The sequence below is a fragment of the Haliaeetus leucocephalus genome, unplaced genomic scaffold, assembly GCF_000737465.1.
Source record: "Haliaeetus leucocephalus isolate CR32 unplaced genomic scaffold, Haliaeetus_leucocephalus-4.0 Scaffold306, whole genome shotgun sequence".
NCBI classification, from domain to species: domain Eukaryota; kingdom Metazoa; phylum Chordata; class Aves; order Accipitriformes; family Accipitridae; genus Haliaeetus; species Haliaeetus leucocephalus.
In genome coordinates this window covers 8,345,663-8,360,681 of record NW_010972742.1, presented here as the reverse complement: position 1 = coordinate 8,360,681, position 15,019 = coordinate 8,345,663, and the positions used below count along the sequence as shown (strand labels likewise).

The window sequence follows — 15,019 nt, the reverse complement described above, 5'->3', positions numbered from 1 at the left end:
AGTGACTGACATTTTCTGTTTCCTTGTAATCTCTTCACTGCTGGGAAAGAACAAGAGTAACCAGCTTTCGTAGATCTTGTAATATTTAGTGGTTCTTTGGATCTGACTATTCAATTTTCTTTTCTGTCTTAAAAATGTGTTCAAGACTTCACTGTTGCAGATAAAGACTTACTGGTGTGATCCATCATTACCCCCTGAAAAAAACCCCAGAAAACAAAAAACCGTAAATAGTAGTTCTTCTTTGTTGCAACAGGGAGAAAAAAATCTCATGAACTTTGAAAATGTGAGGCACTTAGCGCCACGGCACAAGCTTTTCTTGGTTTCCCTGAATTGAAGTCTCTATCACCAGGCTACGTTCTTTGTGATCTCACTTTGGTGTCTCCTACCCTTTCCTGCATAAGATGAAATAAGAGGAAATTTCAAGCAGTCTCATTTGAATCAGGTTTTCATTTCTTTCTCAGAAAAGAGGAAAATTGGGATTATCCTAACCATAAGCCATTGATGATCTGCCCACTGCAGCAGGACCAACTTTATGCACAACCCTGCCAGGAGGTTAAGAAATGAGATTTGGAAGTCCATGAGTTGTAAAAACAAAAACAGAAAAGAAGCGGCATCTCCAAAGCAAAAGTGATGTTTTGCAAGATACATATTTGGACTGGTTATTTTGGCCCATCAACCCCAGAAGTATCAGTAATAAACATGCTAGGTCCTTCATGGTTATATATGATTTTATTTTATTCTTTTGCTGATGTCGGCCTGATTCCAAATCGCTCTTCATTCCAATAGTAATGTATATCTCACTTTGTGGCACGGGGTTTATGTGCAGGGAGGATTAGTGTCAAAAAGTGAGATGAAAGGAGCAAAGAATTTGATCTTGTTCTTTTTTCATCCTGCATTTTTCACGGTGTGTTAATTGGGAAAGATACTGAAGGACCAGCCCCTTAAAGTCCCAGCTGCACACCCCAGCAGGGACGGTGCCATGTGTCACCCTTCTGCAGGAGCTGTGAGTAATTGCAATCTAACTGTGAGCACCCCAAGGCCACAATGCTCCCTACCCTGACCTGTGTTCGGATTCCTAAAAATCCCAAATATTCCCACAGCAGGTGACCCATTGGAGCCCACCCAGGCAGGGTCCTGACCCATCCTTCCTACTGCAAGGGCAGATGGCACAGGTAGATGGATCCCAGGACAGAGCAGTATCCAGGCAGTAAGGTAACCCCCTGCTTTCCATCGACTCTAAAGAGGGGGGACACAAAGCATTTCCCAGTGCTCCAGAAGTGCCAAAACCTGGGTCACTCCAACAGTGACTCCCAAAGGTCCCACCAGCAAGGCACTTGTTTGGGCAGGCTGCAAATGTGACCTCAAGCCTGACCCCACAGCCACTAGGATGGAGATGAGAAAGACAGGCTGGAGTTGAATATTAGTAGTGGAAATTGTTAGACAACTTTAATATAGAGAGTTGCTATGAGCTGCTCCTATAATTAAAGAAAATTCTGTGTCAAAGCTTCAAGTTTCCTCTTGATCTCTAACTTCCAGTCTGATTAACAGAGGCTCTACCTACCTCTTGACCTGATTCAAGGGAGTGACGACAGGCTGCATTCCTGGTCTCTGGTGCTTTTCATAAAAAAATCAGGTTTGTTCTGGTGACTAAAACCAAAATGTCCTTTACTTGAACTATTGTGCAGTGTGCTATGCACGTATCTGTTGGTTGTTCTTGGAAGCTTTGGGATGAGAGGTGGTATGTAAATGCCAAATATTATTAGAACGGTGGCTGCTCACTCATTCAGAGCAGAGCCCTGGTTCCACAAGAAAATCTGTTTGTGAAGTAAATGTGCTACATTGTCTTCAGAAACAGTGAAGCGGAGGGATTCAGGAAGGACCAGCTTATTGTAGGGAGCTCTGACTTTCCGTCTGCTGAGCACCAGACCTTTAGGACTTTTTTGGAGATTGTAAAATAGGAGTAAAAGATTGTAAAATAAGAGCGAAGGCTTGTAAAAGATGATTAGTGGCCACCAGAAAACTTAAAGAATCAGTAACACAAGCCACTGCTTATTTAAAAGAAAGGTGATCCATATTATCGCAGAACATAGGCTCAAGAGATCGAGTTTCTAATCCTAGCTGTCACACTGAATGATTTTGTTACTTTGAACAAATTATTGCATTTCTCTACCTCAATTTTCCCATTCGGAAGACAAGGAAAATTATTCCATTTGCCGATTTCATGGCTTCTTCAATCATGGTAAAATTTCTTGAGGGGAGGCCCAGCGCAAGGGTCCTTGTCCCACTTGAGTATCACTTAAGCCCTTGGACGGCATTTGGAGCGGTGCAGAGGGCTTGTGTCAGGGCTTTGACCAGAGTGGAATTTTTCTCTTCATGTTTAGGAAGCATTTTGAGGCCCAGAGGGGAGGCACTGTGGAAGTGCCAAGCAGTATAACTGATGGTTAAAATAGCCTAAAATACGTATATACCTTCCTATACTGATTTAAATTCTTGAGTATACGTGAATGAGGTTTGCTGCAGCCAAAAGGGGTTTTCAGAAAAGCAGCAAAGGAAATCTGTTTTAACAGACCGGGTTCCTGAAAATATCCTTACGCCACTTCTTTCTTTATCGTTTGACTTTTCTCCTTGTTACAATGGTTCAGCCTGTAGAGTCTGGAAAAACATCAGGGTAACCAGGGCAGAGGGAATATCAGATAGAGATGAGGGATGGATAAGAGACAAATTACAGTACATTTCTCATGGGTCATTTGGCTCTAGTCTTGAAAAGGAGAGAGAAAAAAAAATCCCAAAGTAGTAAAAGAAAGAAAAAGAGACAACCAAAACAAATAAACCTGCCAGTGTTGCTGATTTCAAAGGCCTGTGAAATGTGCATATATGCTTCATAATGCTTTGCTGTTTTAAAGAGATGTGTCTTGAAATGTTCCATGCTTTAATCCTACTCACTGTCTCAGAAGTTAATTGTACAGTAAGATCACAATTCTCTTTGCCAAGGCTTTCCCTTTGTTTTCTTTTTTCTTCCTGCAAGTTGGCCAGCCAGCATATCTTTTCCTAGTTCTGTGTAGTTGGTTAGCATAATTATTTTTTATGGTCGTGCAAGGAAACGGGTCTTTTCAGTTCTTGCTGCACGAGTGAACTCAAATGTTGCTCAGCTCTTGGACATAGACCTTTCAAAGGAAGGAGACTTGGTGATCACATATTTATGCTCTGTAGCACTGCAACTCTTTATAAGCCTGCGTAAAGGTTATATAAAGTTGGGGTCTCTGGTATAAGCAGTAGGCAGTAAAGCCTGGGAGGATAAAGGGAGAGACGGAACAAATAATTTTGTGTACATTAACAGCCACCCCAAACTTTTGCCCAGAGCTCAGACAGAACATGTTTGACGTTTGAAAATTTTTACATCATCTTTTTCTCTATTCTTTTTCCCTGAGCCTCTACTCTTTCTTATCCTGGCCAGAACCAGCAGCAAAAGTGCCGGGGGGGGGGGGGGGAAAAAAATTTTTTTTTCTTGTTTTTCTAAATCTCAGCCCAGGTTTGTGAAGGATTTGGCAAGGATTTACAAACCTTTGAGAGAATCTGTGTGGAGATCTGAGGAAACCCGCCTCCCTCCTTAAAAAAGCAAGTTGTGTTGGCCAGAAATTGGGCAAAAATTGGTTGTTTCAACGGAGGTTTCCTTTGAGATTTTGGATTTGAACCTAAAGCTGCACTTTGAGAATCAAACTTTGCTCTGACTAACTCTAGATTTACACTGGAGCAAATACATCACAGTCAGAGCTGATACTCGTGTGCAGCCCAGTGAGAACAGAAGTTGGCTCAAAGTGCAAGCTCACATGAACCAAACCAAAAGAGGACCCAGAGCTAGGTTTGGAGTAGTCTGACCATCAGGTTTATTCCAACCCGTTGCTGTGGTTCAGCCTGTTAAGTAGATACTGTATTTACAACATCCTGAAGTCATCTATATGGAATTGCATGAAATAAAGCTATATCATTTATTAGAGGTCTTTTATGAGAAAGTCAGATAGGGCTGAGCAGAGGTTCGCCATTAGGGTTCTATGGATGAAAATACTGATTTTTAGAACTTAGTAGCAAATAATTTCCTTTATGTATGGGGTGGTTTTTTTCCTTGCTGTCCTATAGACTTATAGTGCAAAATGTTACAGTAGAAATGTGCTTATTTCTAGGACTGTCCTGCTGGAAAGCCAGCATTTCAAAGCAAATGGAATGAAACTGATGACTTGACAATTGTAAAAATTCCCTAGTTTTGACCAAGAAGCTGCTCTCAGTCTGTTGCAGGATAAGGAAAACCCATACCCAAAGGATTCCCCTATTTTACACAGTAAAACTCTTATTTTCTATCTATAATTTTATTTTTAGTAATTTTTTTTTCATAGAGTGAGTAAAGCCTAAGTCACTAGCATAATGGTAGAATTAATTCAGTTTGGAAAAGAGGGCACCATAGGATCAACGAACACGCAGACTTTTGTAGCCATGTGGGCTTTTATTTTGTAATATGTGTTGCTTAGGGTCAGTCTTAACCATAGGACCTGCCACTGATGTAAAACAAACCTCGTCCAGCTTTAACCAGCTAACCTGAATGCATTAGCAGTGTCACAGAGAGTGATACAGAGTTCAGCACAGACTACCAAACCTACCCAAGAATATACCCTGGGTTTATATTTGAACAGTTATTCTAAGTGTCTTTTCTTGGATCCTTATCATTATTATTTTTTTTGCCAAAACATTCCTCCTTTCTTGTAATGGGAGATCAGGTTTGGGGGCTGTAGAGGACATTTTGCTGCAGTGGATAAACCAAAATTCTTTAAAAGCTGCCAAGCCTACATGTGCTGACAGTGCTTGCAATTTATGCTTGTGGACATGACCTAGTGAATGCCTGGTTTGGATGTGGTCGGAATTACAGTTACACATTTGGATTTCAGTGTGAACACAGGCAGTGATCTGGATCTAAATTGGGACCTGAAGCCTTTCACTTGTAATAATCTGGCTCCACTCTATTTCAGGCTCTGTCCCAATCACTGAAAGATTTATACCTTTATCAATAAATTATCATGACTTTTACTACACTTACACCAGTGTCTTAAATTAACACTAAACTAAATGTAGATGAGGCATGCTTCCTGCTTCACATGATTTATGGCAATCCATCTGAAATGAGGAGCAAAATTAAATTTGCCAGCAAAGGCAGATCTTTAACATCAGGTCAGACAAAAATTTTATTGCAATTCCACTGCTAAAGAGAGTTTGTAGGTTGTCTTTTTTTGTTCAGGTTTTTGACAGACCTGTAGCACTTTAGGCAAAAAAGAAGAAAAAAATGTTAGAAATGTTTGTAGGTCTGAAATCTCTACTGTGTACTTTATGTCAGGTTGGAGGTGATAGACAGGATAAATGTAGCAGTTACATGGCACTGATAAGCTCTCAGCTTGAGGACTGTGTCTTCTTTTGATGACCTGCCTTTGAGAAAGATGTGGAGAGTGCAGATGAGAGCATCAGAAATGACCAGAGGTCTTAAAAAATATAACCAGTGGGGAGAGGCTGAAGAAATAAGGTGGGTTTAGCCTAAAAATGAGATGGTTTACAGGAGATATAATAAGCTTTCAAATAAGTAATAGGTTTGGTAAAGCAGAAGGGTATCATCTAATCTCCTTGTCTGTGGGGAATGGCATAAATAGTCATGCATATCTGTTGCAGCAAAAAAAGATTCAGGTAGACCTTCAGAAAAACTTCCTGACCATAAAGGTATTGAAACATGGGCTGCAGCTTGCTGGGGCAGTGGCAGAGTCCTTGTCATGTGTGGTCTTAAGTATGAGCTAGATAAAAATCAGCTTAGCATGACATATAGAGATGCCCCTCCTTTGGAGTGGAGGGCTGGCAGCGCTGGTCTCCGGACATCCTTTCCAGACTTGTTTTTCTGTGACTCTATGACAGAAGGCAAAAGGCAGCTTATACTCTGGCATCAATACTGTGTCTCCAAAAGGAAAGTTCCATGTCTAACCACCCAAGACTGAGAAATCACAGGGGGAAAAGCTAAATTACAATTGTGCGCATCTGCCAAATGGCCCCATTTCAAGGTCAGCTTTCAGTGCTGTTGAAGTCATGGCTCTTGCCATTATCTTCAGGAAGAACATCATTTATCTCAAAACCGTCCTTGCTGTTCACTGCAGATATTGAAAATCTCTAGGTGGACACTGCACCCTAAAACCTTGGGCCCCCCATATTGCTTGAAAAAATGGGATGGACAGCTGGTAAGTGGCTGCCCACACACCGACTGCTGTGGTCTTTGCTGCTCTAATGAGTTAGTGTCAATCTTAGGGCCGAGATCAGAGCTGGAGGGACAAAGGGAACACCACTGAGACATATCAGCCACACCATGTTGGGAACCACACCTGGATCTGTCACAGGCTGCTGGCGAGTGTTGCCAGGGCTGTCCAGAAAAGCTTTCTTTTTGTCTGCTAAACTGTATACCATGGTTTAACCTGAGCTGACAGCTCTTTTGAGAGCACCAAATGAAAGCAGAAACAAGGAGTCTTGGGAAGGAGGGTGATGTACTGGGTCCCTGTGATTCCAGCAGATTTGCTCTGTCCTGCCATATGCTGAACCCACTAGGTAAAGGATGGGACATTGTATGTCAAGAGATAAAATGGAGACTTTTGGAGGCTGACTTCCCAATTCAGAAGATGCTGGTGGTTTTGGTTTTTGTTTGGTTTTGTTTGTTTGTTTGTTTCAAATGATGAAATGCAGTGCCTTTTATTCCTAACAAACTCATCAGGCAGATGGAGACCATGCTCCATAGTGAGCAGATAGCAAAGTTCCTACTCTGTGTTTGGGTGGGGTCTTGCACATAATCCCTTAAGTACCTTGTTTGTTTTCTTGCTGTAAAGCGACACTTGTCTTTGAAGGAAAAAACCAAAACAAAGTCAAATAGAGAATAACTCAGAGCAAACAGTAGAAAACATTTCCTGACAATAAGGGCTGGAAGGCTCTCTGTTCCTTGCAAAAACAACCACGAGTGCAAGAGGCTGCACCCCAGCCACATTAGGGAAACATGGGAAAGCCATTCTCTGACCTGGAAGAAAATGGGGGAGGAAGAGTTTCCAACCCAGTTACAAAACTGCTCGACTCTAGTCACCAAGGCTACGATTTTTAATACGATTAGACCTGATACCAGCCAAGTTTAAAAGCCATTGTCAAATGTGTTTGTAGCTAAGCGGCAGAGATTTGTGGCTGGATTTGGCTTTGGACCCGTGGGCCAGCAGAAGGGCGCTCCTCGCAGTGGCCCCTGCGGGCAGGTGGGGCTGCTGGCTGGGGGCTTCACCGCGCTGCCTGGGGACAAGTCCTGCTGCGGTGAAGGCACAACCCAAATGGAGAGGAAACGGGCTTGACAGATGAGACAGGCACGGGGATAATGGCTCGTGTGACCGACGGGGCAGGCTGCGTGGCGGGTTGGGCAGTCGCGAGACTCTGCTGGATGAGCTAAAGATTCCATTAGACTGAAACTGGAGCACTGTACGGGATACGTATTACTGATTGAGGTCTGGTGCTTACTGGGTGAGGGCAAGCTGCTGTACAGTACAGTTTCAGAGGGCTATTTACACTGCTGTGGAGGAAAAAAGAAAACTGAAGCTGTGCATTGGACAAATAAGTTGATGAAAAGAGCTGGGTGGGAATGTGCACATTGCCTGATATGATTTGGTGTCCCAAATGGCCTTAAACAGCCCATAGAATTTCTATGTCTAAACCAGATTTCAGCAAAGGAGACCTTTTATGATGCACTAATAGGCTCATTAGGCTTTCTTGAGCAAGGCACGCTCACAGCATCGTATGTTTTTTCCATTACAGGAATTACACGTGTTTTGTTGTGCTTTGGGTTTTGTTTTGTTTTCCACATAGACTTGCCCTGACAGTTCCCCCATTCAGGTTTATATTGGAGGTACCACCTCAAGCCAATGAATTTTATGAAATATGTTGCTGGCACTCACGGAGAGATGCATAAAGGAAATATTCTAATGACAGTTGGAAAGGCTTTGATCCCTTTCCAAGACTGCACTCATGTCTTTGAAATGCGAGTTTGGCAGTTCTGGAAAGGCTGGGCTCTTTGGCTCTCTTTGGCACGAGCCCATGTGACAGACATTATGTCCTCTATCAGGGGACCCACATAACCTTGAGAAGTGTAAGCAATGCTCACAGATTGCGTTGGGTCAGATAGTCTGGGCTGATAACAAAGCAGCCGCAGCAGCAGGGGGGAGTCAGCCTAGTCCAACACAATAACTGAAAACTGTTTTGACCTGGTAACTGTTGGGTCTGCTGCCTGCGGCTACGTAGTTGGACATGAACTGCAAAAGTAGTTAATTTATGTCTCCTTGAGTGTAGGAATGTGGTGATGATGGATAGGGATGGGAGGTTATTAGAAACATGGGGAGGAAGGAGAGGATGGAATTCCAGCTCGTGTTTTTATCTCTTACACACACACACTGGTTCCTTTGCATACATACTCTTGGCTGTCTTGCATGTGTGCACAATCCAAACCCTTGCTTACACACTCACGCCCCTGTTCATGCACGCACATGCAGGCACATGTTCACACACTTACAAGGGATTTGCCTGAGCTAAATGCTTGAGCATGTTTATGTGTTGGGGGTTGCTGACTGCTTTTACAAAGGGGTTTTGCATTTACTTCCTCCCAAGCATGATCTGTTTACACCTACTCCTTTGCAGACCCTTTGCTAAAAATTCTCTTAGCATTCTGTTCTTACACCATTTGATCCTTGAGGTCCCTTCCAACCTGGTGTTCTATGATTTTGCTCATATTCAGACTTCTGTTGGCTAGCAGAGAAGTAGCAGCCAGAGAAATACTACAAAACCAAGTCCAGTTGACTTAGTACGGTGGATTTACGTAAGACATGAGTTCAGTCTCGGTGATGCACTGACATCACTGGCCAATTAGTTAAATGCTGTCTGCTCTGGATGTTGTCTGCAGTAATAATCCATGTACGAAACAGCCCTGGATGTTGAAGCACATAGCCTGTATGCAAGAGACAGTGCGATTGTGGCCATGCACTGAGGATATAAATGGGGATTGGATTTTGTAAACAATAAGCAAAGAGACAGCTAAGAATAAAGAAATATTAGTTTAGATTATTTGAAACCATAAGAGAAGAGCGAGGATAAAAATGGTAATCTCAGGAGGGGAGTTTGATTATAGTTACTCCTACAGGGATTTGCATAGGCCATAAAGCATCTGCATCCAGAGTCAACAACTGCAGTCTCAATACAGACAGTGGGCCTTTCCTTCCCACTGTGATACAAAACACACAAACGTTTTTCTACTTAGAGGTACTCAGTGCTTCTGTTTCTGTCCTTTTCTCTCTTGCATGAAGTATCACATCACTCCCACATTCTCTTTTACATTTTTGCTCACTCTCTTTTACTGATGCTGCCATACGTGCAGACATACACATCGTCCCCTTCACATGCACTCATCTTCTGTCACATATTCCCCTGATGCATTTACATTTTCATTTGGAAATGCATATAAGCTCTCATGTAATTTCAAACTATTGCTTGTGGATGTGTATAAGTATGAGCCCATGTTTGGAAAAGATGTTTTCAAATGCACAAAGAAGATCCTGGAAATAGATTATGCACCGTCTCACAACATTGTGCGGATACATGCAGAACAAGCTGGAGGAGCTAAGGGGAAGATCTGCGTATTTTCCATAGATGTGTTGGGAACAGTGGAGAGATGAGAAATGTGTAAAGGGTCACAGTGCTGACCTGTCCTTCAGGATGTCATCCACATTTGATTGGAAGATAAACACTGTATGGAATGGAAACATACCCTTCCACTGGTGTCCCCAAAGAGCACGTCTTCCTCCATGAGTCAGCGAGGGCCTGGGGACACCCAGCCGTGAACTATTTTGGAGGCAATGACTTCAGCAAGTGGCAGGGGAAGCTATTGTGGAAATATGAATGTGTTTTCCATTGGGGAGTCCTCCAGGGAAGGACAGAAAGATCTTGGTGCTGAGCCAACTCCCCTATTTTTTTCTTCACCCTTCTGGGAACGAAAGCCTTGCAAAGTATGCAAGGAACCCTACTTACTGAATGTGTGTTTGGTTTGTGAGAGTTACGTGAGCCCTATACACACCCATACACGTAGGGAAAGGGGGACTTTAGGAAGCAGGAATCAACCTGCTCAAGACCATCGTGGTGTCCTTTCTTTACAAGCTAGTCAACCATGCTTGACTCAGTGAGATATCTCTCTCTGTTGTTTCCACATGTCAAGTGAAGATACTACAACTTATCCATGGTTTAGATCTTGTGTTAGCACAACACTTTATTGTCAAAAGACAATGCGAGCTAGAAACGGAGAACCAATGGGTTTACTCTTATGCTTCACTTTCTCCAGCTTTATTTTGAGTTAGAGCATCACGGTGCCACTGAAAGCAGTGTGGCATCATGGTACACACTTTGGCAAGTAGCTCCTGTATTCCAGTATTGATAAAGTCTACTTCTTTAGAGGAGTGCAAAAAGTACTTCCAACAGCCATCAAGCTTAAGAGATTGGCTTTGCTTGCCTGCAAGCAGATTGCTCTGTAATCTTCAGACATCCCAAAAGCTATGAAGATTCGTTGCTCACCTGGGAGGGGACGGGACCTAAGGAGCCTTAGGAATTCACGTCATGGTATGGTATCAGTCCTGCATTATATCTCTTGCAAGGAGATCTCTTGGCACAACTTTGCTTGCTGGAAATAGCAATTCCCAACCAACCACCCTATGTTAGGGTTGGACCCTGTGCATCTCAGCACAGGTGACTGCCACTGGTGCTAAAGGAGTAACTTTGTGAGCTGGTGTTAGTTGTTGCACCAGCCTGAAGATGTGAAACTTGTTATTGTGAAGGAAAATTAGAGGGAACAATAATAAACAGCTTAGAGGAAATGTGCAAGGTAACTGCTGATATAAAAAGATTTACTGACCACAATACATGGTTAATTACATTCATAATAAATAGATTCCTATACTTATCTTAGGAATATGGACAGCTTTATGTATTTACCTTGGATTTTGTGGCCTTCGTTAATCAATGGCCTGAAGTCCTTAGATGAGATTCGCTATATGAATGCAAGTAATTGAAGTTTGGGAGTGGGTTATTAAATTATTTCAGGTGACTGATACGCAGGATATTGTAAGATCTTGGCCTGGATTGCAGCACTTCTTCAATACTTTGTTGCTTTTTGTGTCACCTTTAGAAAAAAAAGGCTTTTCTTTTTCTACAGAGCATACTTAGATGTCAATGAACTAAAAAACATACTCAAACTGGATGGATCCACACACCTCAACATCTTCTTTGCCAATTCCTCTGAGGAAGAGCTGGCTGGAGTGGCAACTTGGCCCTGGGACAAGGAAGCCTTGATGCATCTAGGTGAGTGATAAAGATGTTTCTTCTTTGTAAAGCATTCTTTTGAGGCGCTAAGAAGGAAAGACAAATATGCTTTAAGCTCTGTTCTGATTTCTTATCATTCCTCTAATATATAGTCAGGGGAAAAAAAGTATTTCACGATTCCCAGATACTGGCTCACAACCAGGAAAATATTAGGTTATAAACCCAAAGCACATTATGGTATTTGTAGATGATGTCAAGCTGAAAGTATTTCACCTTTTAAGTGAAGCTACTTTACAGGGCATTCACTCCATGGGAGCACTTTGCGAAGAAGATTGGGGGGGATAGGTGCAGGGGTGCTAGACAGAAGTGAATTTTTAACCTTAGCCTGTTAAGTTCTGATCCTTAGTTCATTACTTAGTAAGTGTTCAATTAATTTTCCTCACAGGCTGTAGTTAAAATTTGTTGCTATTTTTCTCTACCAATGTTCAAAAGAGCAAACTGCTGAGAGATTGTATTTCTAATGTTCATTTGAGTGGAACTGGAAAGAGTTCACTACCCTGCAGATTGCCCTGCATGTTTCATAACTAGGTTGCTGCCTATGGCTGCTGGAACCCAGGGATCCAGATGAAGCTGTGCAACCTCCCAAATGACTCATTGCCCTGACACCTGTAGTGCCACTGGATCTGTGTTCCTTGCAAAATGTCAGATGAGCCTCAAAAGGTTCAGAAGGCACCGACTGAGTTTGTATGTACTTCTCTTAACTGCACAAACCTCCCTCGGGCTGCAAACTTGATCTGGTCATCTTACAAGAGCAGGGTTTCTCACAAATTTTCCAGATATTTCTCCAGCTTGTCCGGATCTTCCTAGGCTGGAAGTGAAGTCCAGATTCAGCCAAGTTCAGTCTCTGTGAAAGGCTATTTCAGCCAGTTTTTATATTACCCAACCCCACGTTGAGCAAAACAAAAAAGACAGGGCAAATGTAAACCTCAACAAGGAGAGCAAAATACAGTGTTTATTATTCTAAAGCATACTATGAGAGCTGAGTTACAACTCAAGCCATCAGTCAGGGAGGCTTTTCCATGTTCAAAAATACATTACCCCAAAACCTAGATATTAACATCTCTTTATAGTCACCTGTCTCCATAGCTGAAAGAGGCTCCGTGGTCAGACCAAGCAGTTGGAGCTGGCTGCCCTACTTCAGTTAGTAAACATTTTATTACGACATCCAGCTCTGCAGCTGCTCCGAAAGAAGCGTGAGCAAACTTCCCTTCCCAAGGACCGGCACTGACACACATCCAGTCTCCTGCTGAGCTAGGCTGGAAGTGAAGCCATTTCCACTCTGACTTGCCTCCAGCCCCATCTCCATGGGCTCATGCTGGGAGCGCCCAAAACAGAAGATGCTGTAAATGCCTGCCAGTGAGCATTCCCCAGGGCAACGTCTTCTGGCAAAACCAAAGATAGATATTAACCCCAGTCTCGACTAGTGCCCACGCTGATGTGATTTCTATCACTTTGTAGTACCACAACCCCCTACTCCTGCACTAGCCCCACAGTAACTCTGTTTGCTTCTGATTGTGCAACAGTATGGGTTGCTGGTGGGAAACATTAGCCCTCATGCCACTGCTGGAGTGAAGTAAGGTTGCAGTATAGCTCATCCTTCCCTAAATGAGTATTTTCACAGCTTCCCTTGGTGTTGCCATGGGAGGGAGCAGAGAACAAGGGGAGAGCTCCAGAGCGCTGAGAAGAACCTTCTGCAAGAGGACTGGGGCTCGCCCAAAGCCCTGATGAGTTCTTCTGTCACTTCGTTAAGCTAATTGTCAACATCATGCCTGAGCAAAACAATTTAAATTCAGCCCCTACAGTGTATTGACAGAATTCATTGACCAAAAAAAATCTCACGAGAAAAAAAGACATTAGCCAACAGTTTAAAGTTGACTTGCAATGGAAAAAAGCAAAAATAAATAAATAATGGTCATAATTTCCTGTCATAATAGCCCTCCCAGACCTGTGCTTGGCCTGTAAGAATTCATCTTTAATCTTTTTTACTCTCTTCTATAAATCCAATATGTACTTAATAAAAAATATGAAATATGTCCTGTGGTGCAGATCTAAAGGCTGGGATAGAGATTGTCTGGGTGAGGGAGTTTATCTTTTCTGTAAAACTGCAATTGATTTAGATTCTTGACAGCTGTGAAAAATATAAATTTTCAACAAAGGCAAAAATAAAATCTCCCTCTCCAGCTGCCTCAGGGCTGTCCAGTGCCAGAACCATTTACCCAGCCTTTATTTTGAAGGCACGTCCTGCTGAGGAATTTCACCAATACTCCTGCCATTGGAAAACAAACTCTGGAATTATCTTTGGGATGGAGCTCCCCACAAAATATATGAGGTTACTCTCTGGGTGTAAATGGCTCCACCTGTGTAGAGACCAAGCACCAGAGGAATCAGAGCATGTGTTGTATAAAGGGGGAGAGAGGGATACAAGGAACATGGGGATTGCAGTGGCTGCATACTGGTGGGTTTGTATATGATTAATTGGAATCGTGGAGAACTACTATAAGGAACAGTTCAGTGCTGTGAAAAGGATGTGCAGATGCCACATATGGCATAATAGGCATGATGTTGCAGTGTGATTGATTTTAGTCAATCTTTGTCTGTATTTAAATTTTCAGTTCTTTTTTTTAATACTATATATGTATTTGTACATGCCCATGTGACTCCTCTCCACTGCACTCGTGTAGTCACACATGCCCATGCACAAAGGGAAAGTCTTTTCTCTGTTGCTATTTTTGCACGTGTCCTTGGGGGACATCAGAAGTGGTCCTTCCTCTCTCTCTTCAGCATTGATAAAATTTCAGCTGGAATACTGTATTGTGTTTGGACACTGTACTTGGAGGAAAAGATGAGACAACTGGGAAGACCAAAGGAGAACAACAGTTGGGGAGGTCTAGAAAAAGGATTGAGCTACAAGGAAATGTTGAATGGATTACAGTTACTCAGACTGAAGGAGAAGAGCATAAAGTGGGGATGATGACAATCTCATAAAAGCTGATGAAAGGGGAGGAGAATCTTCTGTTCTTCATATCCGTGTGAGGCAGGACTTGAAGTCATGAACTTAAGTTGCCAAAAAATCAATTCAGATTAGATGTGAGTTAAATCCTTGCAGCTGTAAGGATACTGAGTGCTGAAATTGATGGCTGGGGCAGTCATGTCATCAGGGGTTGTAAAGAGACGTTAGGGCAAGATGTGTGAGAGATGGTATAGACCTAATTGGTCCTGCGTTGCTTGAGAGTGGAATTTAGATGACTTCCTAAGATCTTCTTGGTCTTATTTTCCTCTAATTCTATGGTTATTGCAACCAAGTCTCCAGATAGATAAGAAGGAAGAGTCTATGTTGCTTCAGAACCTGGTGATCTCATCTTCCCTGCACTAGTCACCTATAAAGTTCCCCCTGCCAAAACCTTTTCTGTCCTTATTGTCACTAAATTATTAGCATACCATATCCAAGATTTATTTTCCTGTTGTAACTTTTACAGAGCAGTCTCCTGTTCTCATGGTAGGCAGTATACACAAACAGTTTTAAATAAAAGGCTTGGAAAAGTTGAGGTCAACAAAAATAAAGAAAATC

At 42.5% G+C, this 15,019-nt stretch overlaps 1 protein-coding gene across 1 annotated transcript in view; it reads left to right on the top strand.

Moving 5' to 3' along the window:
- Nucleotides 1-15,019, top strand: part of PAPPA (pregnancy-associated plasma protein A, pappalysin 1) — a 177,914-nt gene that overhangs the window by 41,240 nt on the left and 121,655 nt on the right. Inside the window, exon 3 of the mRNA XM_010571012.1 lies at nt 11,285-11,430. Coding sequence (XP_010569314.1) covers nt 11,285-11,430 — 146 coding nt within the window. The remainder of the gene's footprint in view (nt 1-11,284; nt 11,431-15,019) is intronic.